The sequence below is a fragment of the Zerene cesonia genome, chromosome 11 (genome assembly GCF_012273895.1).
Source record: "Zerene cesonia ecotype Mississippi chromosome 11, Zerene_cesonia_1.1, whole genome shotgun sequence".
Lineage (NCBI taxonomy): Eukaryota > Metazoa > Arthropoda > Insecta > Lepidoptera > Pieridae > Zerene > Zerene cesonia.
Genome location: NC_052112.1, coordinates 8,817,734 through 8,825,145, shown reverse-complemented (window position 1 = coordinate 8,825,145; position 7,412 = coordinate 8,817,734). Strand labels below are relative to the sequence as shown.

Below are 7,412 nucleotides of genomic sequence, written 5' to 3'. Positions count from 1 at the left end.
ATGAAATTCTTCATATTCGCGCTGGCCCTGCTCGCCGCTGGTGCCTCTGCCCTCCCCCAAAATAACCAGGCCGATATAGGTGAGTGTTTTTCTACATCTTCATAGATGTTTGTTTTTTTATCTAAAGAAATATTATAAGAAGAAACAAAAATAATTTAATTCATAGTTTCCCAAAGATTTGCTAACTTGGTACGATCCATAATTTTTGTAGAATAACTTTACATTTGGGAGCAATTAAATTATACACTTAAATATTTGCAGTCAATAAGGAGGAACGTTTAGTCACTGGCACCATCAGGAACATTATTCGTGAAATCCAGAAAGCCATCCAAGACAACCATATGGATCCACTCATCATTAAAGATATGGAATACACCTACAACATTCCTTTGTAAGTGAATTTTGATAAATTGATCAATTTTGTTTTTAAAGTTTACAAATTAAAGTGAAAAATTATTTCGACGATAAAAACGACGATGGTATCAGAATACTTCAATAAGAATATGTATTATTAAAAATGTCACACTTTGTATGGCCACCAATTGAAAGATCTTAAAATTAGAAGCATGGTTGAAATTGAAACCCTATCGTTCGTAAAATATATTTATTGTGTGCAGTTTTGTGTTAAACTAGTTATTCCAATAGACAATTGCCAAACGAAGGGTGTGTTTTACGGGTTTCTGAAAGATGACAGGTTCCTGCTTAGCTTATCTGTTATTTAAAATGGTGCATGAATATTTACGTCAAATATCAAATAGATCACAGAGACATTATTAGCAAGCGGTGAAACGATTCTAAGTGTCTTTCAGTTTCCAGGAATTCCTTGCTTTCTGTTATCTTTTCACATGTAAGACTTATCTAGTGCCTTCATCAATATATATGAATAGGGATGGAATAGGGGATGAAAGTTTGTACCTTGAAAATTTACTAATTACTAATCAGTCTACTATTTACTAATCAGTCTACTTTTTTCGAGCTTTTCCTTCTAGCAATATAGATTTTCAAACTTTTGTATTCTTATGTCTATTTTTATTATAGCTTCGTGAACGTCAGGCTTTTCATCGACGATCTCACCTTTGTTGGTGCCAGCGACATCAAGATCAACAACCTCGACTACTCGGTTCTTTTTGACAGATTACGTTTCGACCTGGAACTACCATTGCTTGCCTTAGAAGTCGGTGAGTATATTCTTAATAAAATAACAAAATGTCATATGATTTAATGAAACGATTATTGCGTTGTTTGGTACTAAGCTATATGTGATGCTTTTCCAGGATAAGCAAAACCTTATTTACTTATTGCTTTCTAAGGCTAGTTAAAGTGTCACGCTGACCCTCGGTGCTGAGAGCTGATACCTACACGTTATCATAAATACATAGAGGTTCATGCGTTTATGCTGCCAGCACAAACGGTCAGCGTGTAGACAGCGTGACTATCATCATCATCATCATCATCAGCTCATATATGTTCCCACTGCTGGGACACAGGCCTCCTATAAGGGTTCAAGCCATAATCCACCACGATGGCCAAGTGCGGGTTGGCAGATGTCACATGCCGTCGAACTTTTTTAATTCTTGGACATGCCGGTTTCCTTACGATGTTTTCCTTCACCGTGTAAGCTGTGGTGACGTTATCTACATGCGCAGATAAATTGAAAAATCAATTTAATTCCTGCGCGCTCGCCTGGTTTCGAACCCCGACTTATCGATTTTGAAGTCCGAGGTCCTCACCACTGAGCCACCACTGCTTTTTTTTTTTACTATAAAACAACATAAAAACCTTGCGGGACTGGTCTATTTCACTTTTATAATATTGGGATCGAATCTAAATCCAAAGCTTCACCCGCGTCTTTCCGCGTACGGTGAAGCTTTGGAACGATTTACCAGCTACGGTGTTCCCGAACAATTACGACATTGGGGCCTTCAATAAAAGAGCGTATATGTCCCTGAAAGGCCGGCAAAGCACTTGTAACACCTCTAGTGTTGCAAGTGTTTATGGACGGTGGTGATCACTTAACATCAGGTGCCCCACCTGCTCCTTCACTTGCACTGCCATAGAAAAATAAAGGAATCGAATCGTTCGGATTGAAAATTTAATGATGATTGATTTCAGGTAACTCTGGTGTTGAGGCTAGTATCCTGGGAGGCAATTACGATGTTACTTTTAAGGGCAGGTAAGGGGTCGCGTTAGTATAAAAAGTAATCAGAAACAGTTGAAGTTATTTTGCACCGGATGAATATTTGCAACTAATTAACATAATTAATTGAATTTTTGGCTGATAACAATGCAAAATAATCTTTGTTAACTGATTCTATAGCGATAATGCTATCTGTAATTTGATATAATCCAAGTTATTACATTAAAATTTGAATAAAATTATTTTTCGTTGTTATCGACTACTTATGACATATATTTTTAGGTTATAAATAATATTCATATAAAATATTTTAATTTTAAAATGAATTCAAATGAACATTAACTACGTATACTTTAAACATATTCTATTGTAAATTTTTACGAACTAGTTTTCCTAGCATATTTGTTTAATTTACCTAAAAAAAGAAAAATGAATGTGATCATCATCCCACATCATTTTAAAAACTAACCGATTTAAATTCTGTACGTTGCGTCAACAGTTCTTCCATCTCCCGCATCCGTCTGAGCGGTGAAGTTCGTGTCAACATTGGCATCATCTCCGGTATCAGCATCCGAAGTCTTTCAGTCCAGTTCAGCGTTGGAGGAATCTCGGTAAGTAATCTTTATCGGATTAGCTAGTCTTGTATCTTTACTGCTATTAATATTCACCCTAAAAATGTAAACACCACTCACACACACTCTTAGTTCCCCTACTATGTAGTTAATCACTATGAATAACTGAAACAATTTTATCTTTATATTCTCTTCTTCAGATAGAATAGTAGCATGTTAAGGTTGCGTAAGGTCTTATGCGTCTGCAGAAGGGGCGGTAGTAGCGCTTAGAATCAGGCGATCCACCAACTTCATTGCCGACGATGACGTAAAAAATAGTCTATAGTAATTGACTTTTGCACCATCGGTTATCGGCCTTAATAAACAATGTGAAAAAACCCTTGAAAGGGAACACTTAGGCTAGTAAAAAAGCCAGAATGTCACTCTGAATTGAGAATCTAAATTCAGAAAGCACAGAAATGCACACACATTTTCTATTCCTGACACACATTCAATTTTTTCTTAATTTTTTTATCATATTTAATTAGATAAGCGATTACATAATATTGTGATAACAATTCAAATTAATCAATTCACTTAATAACGTATTGACGTTCCAACCAATCCTATTAAATTTATTGTATTAAATATTTAAACATTAAAACAAATATGATACTATATAATGAAAAGTGCAGTCAAGGTCAATAATATAAATGAATATTCAACGTTTGAAAAATGTCTGTATAAAATGAGTGTAATCTTAAAAATTGTGCGTGAATTTCAAAGTTTCGTGTCACTCACTTAAACACACATTTCATAAAAACAACTTTAAGTAATTCACATAAGGCTGAATTTGAAAAACCATACTATACGGTTAAAGTAACACTAACTTCGTAGGTATCGGTATGAAACTGTGCATCTTATATTTTTATATCTATGCATTTATTTGTTCAATTGAATATGTTTTTCACATACGATTACTTCTTATTTGTTTCTATAATTTCATTCAATTCTAAAATGTTTTCGTTTTTGAATCTGACATGGAACTAAAATTTGTTTTTTATTTGCAGTCTGCTCACGAACTTGTTGTCTTTGGCGAAGATATCTCCGATGATTTCAACAATGTGTTCAACAACATCATCCCCGACTTCTTGAACACTTACCAGGTAAGAAATAAAAAGAATCAGTTAGGTGCGAGTCGGATTTTACAAAAGCCGGGCGGACCTTACAAAAGAGGCATTGCAAAACATCGGTCATCCATCCAATATATGACCGTGCTTAAAATTGTTTAATTTAGTAACATAAATCATTAATTGTAACACAATCCTAATTGCAATACTATCCTACTAATATTTTAAATGCGAAAATTTGTAAGGATGTGTGTATGTTTGTTACTCTTTCACACAAAAACTACTGAACCGATTGTAATGAAATTTATGTACGTAAACAGCTGGACAACTAGAAAAACTTTATTTTTAACCCGATATTCTTACGGGATACGGACTTATGCGGGTGAAACTGCTGGGCGCAGCTAGTATCATTATATGGCGCGGATTGAACTTATACACACAAATGCTTTATCCTGAATTATTATTTTGCAGAGTGAGATCAACCAGCTCCTGACTGACATCATCAGAGGTGTGGCTGATGCTATTTTGGGCTAAAAAGAAAATTGGGAAACAAACAAAAAAAAAAACACATTTTATTCAAAATAATTAACTAAGTCTACGATGTGACATTAAAGAAGAATTTTTTAAATTCAATCATTGTAATATTGTAAGACAGTTGAAAAATATACAAACGATCTTTTTAATTAACTGTTTTTTAATTTACCCATTTTTCTCTAAATCAATTAAAGTCGAATTTTTGACAATTTACTTGGACGTTGGTCTAAAAGCATATATTTTATTTTTTTATAAGATGACAGTTCTGTTATTTTGATATAAGTGACGTTGACCTATCAAATGGAGCATTGAAATAAATGGCCAATGAATATGATATAATATCTATCATCATCATCAGCCCATATGTTCCCACTGCTGGGACACAGGCCTCCTGAGGCCATACTCCACCTCGCTGCCCAAGTGCGGGTTGGCAGATGTCACATGTCGTCGAACTTTAAATTCTGGATCATGCCGATTGCCTCACGATGATTTTTTCACTGTTTTGAGCAGTGGTGATGTTATCCTCAAGCGCAGAGAAATTGAAACATCAATTTATTTACTGCACGCTTACCTGGTCTCGAACCCCCGACTTTATCCCGAGATCAAATTTATCCCGAGGTCCTCACCACTGAGCCACCACTGCTTCTACATATAATATCTTTAGGTTATCACTAACTTGCAATCCAATTGATGCGACGACAAATGATTAAACCCAAATGTAGTAAGTGGATATATTACGACAGTTCATGGAGATTTCATGTTCATTATCAAATTGTGGTTCTAAATGGATTGATTCTGAATGCCCACCTTTAGATTTGGCATTTGATCCGCATGAGATTCTCATTTTATATAGATGAGAAGGAAGTCCTACCAACATGTATTTACCCACAAATCTACGAGAATAAGCTATAGAGAAGTTGAAAAGAAAGCTAAAAAAAAAGTTGAAATGCCTATTTTCTTACTTTCGCTCTAATATAGTACCTGTTCGCTTAGGCTTCACCCCTGTTATATGTATAGACTTGAGCCTATAAAACTCGGTGAAGTTGCAGCTTTCTAATGGTGAAAGAATTTTTGAATTCGGTCCATCTGAGAAATTTTGAAAGAATAGAAAAAATTTGATCACGAGGCAGGATTCGAACCTGCGTTTCTTGCCTAACCGTAGCAACGCCTAGCCTCTCGGCCACCCGTGATCCTGCCACAGTAATCGAATTTCTTCTACTCTTTCGGTTTCATGTGCCTAAGGGGCACCCACCAAATTTTTTCTATTCTTTCAAAATTTCTCATTTATAAAGCATTTCAATGCTATAAAATTAAAAATTAAATTCGGTCCATCTGTTTTTATATGAAAACGTTACATGGTTGTATAAAATATAAGAGTTTCCTCTACATAATATTAGTGAGTGAAATAATTTGAAATTTTGGTCCACTAATTGATATATTATTATTAAAAAAATTTCCATAGTACATTCTTTTTTGAAAAAAGAGCGAATAAATAAATGGAATCAGACACTTTCTAATGGCTTATTTGGTATTTACATTGGTATTATAAGTACAATATTATGTAACATAATTTTAATTTTCTTTTTCAGGAACTGTCTCTGTTCCAGAGTTCTGTTCAATTCAATATAAATATATACTTTAAAACCTTGTTTATCAATCGACTTCAAAAAAGGACGATAATCAATTCGACTGTATACATTTTTGTTGGTAGCTGAACTGACTAATTCGTAAGTCGTCGATTGATAGATTTAAATTAAAAAGATGTTATTTCTGAAACATACTTGATTAATAAAAATTTGTTGTATTAGTTTGTGTAGTCTTATTTTAAAGAGAAAAGCATCACATCTAAAATTGTTTTCAAAAAGTGGTAGGTAACCTACCTAATACTCGCAAAAGTGCCGTATCTAAGAGGAATGCCTGCATATACATGGATGAATCTCGAAAAATCTTTTATACAGTTGATCATGTAACAACTATTAAATGCCTCTTAAACAAGTTTTTTAACCGAATGTATTTCTGGGAAAATGTTTCAGAATATGCCTTTATTAATTCATTCTGACCATAACTCATTAAAAAGAGGCGTGTTACAGATTAATTTATATACGATTACAAAATTAAAATTATCGAAATAACAGCGATATACAAATGTATGATAAAACATATTTAATATATAGCATTAATTGATTACTGACAAATGTCTTAAGATTGCAAAATTGATTTTCGCATACTGCTAAGCATTAAACGTAGGTCCAATTTATGTGAAAATACTAGAATAGCATGCAAAGGACAGACATTAAATAGACATCATCTGGAAGTTGCTAATATTTGACCTCTTTCTCTTTCTTTCTTTCTTTTCGTTTCTTTTCTTATTAGTTAGCTGCGCCCCGCGGTTTCACCCGCGTAAGTCCGTATCCCGTACGAATATCGGGATAAAAAGTTGCCTATATGTTATTCCAGTTGTCGAGCTGTCTACGTACCAAATTTCATTGCTATCGGTTCAGTAGTTTTTGAGTGAAAAAGCAACAAACACACACACATCCTTACAAACTTTCGCATTTATAATATTAGTAGAAGTAGATTAGTAGAATTAAGCTAGGTCTATTGGTGTAACGGTTCTTGGACTGTTACAAGTAAATTTACAGAACATTTAAGGAGGTCAAAAAGGCTTTGTTTGGCAGACATTCCACTCATATTTGAAAATGATATGATTATTTTCATATAATATGTTAAATTGTATGTTGACAAAAGGATGCAATGACAAAGAGATTGAAAATTACACATTGCTTGAAATGCATCGGAATCAGCTTATACTAATCGAGCGATTGCGCATTGTAGTGTGTTGATTGCAATTGAGTCGCGATTCAATGTATATTGGAGTTAAGTATTGATAGATTTACGAAACTTTCTACATCTTCTTTCTACATAATAGAATAATTGTCTTACTAATATCTTAAGTACGTGTTTATGTATCACAACACGATAGGATGCCACCATTAAAAATCAGAATAACGCAGACACTCGAAATTGTATCATGTGATATTATCGAATTGATACTTGAAA

General features: G+C 33.9%; 1 protein-coding gene across 1 annotated transcript; it reads left to right on the top strand.

Annotated features, from left to right (window-relative positions):
• LOC119829854 lies at nt 1–4,475 on the top strand. Its single transcript, XM_038352553.1, has 8 exons — nt 1–79; nt 262–391; nt 800–847; nt 1,039–1,178; nt 2,113–2,173; nt 2,637–2,748; nt 3,759–3,854; nt 4,290–4,475. The coding sequence occupies exons 1-8, from the start codon at nt 1–3 to the stop codon at nt 4,350–4,352; spliced, it is 729 nt and encodes a 242-aa protein (XP_038208481.1). The 3' UTR covers nt 4,353–4,475.
• The last annotated feature ends 2,937 nt before the right edge of the window (nt 4,476–7,412 follow it).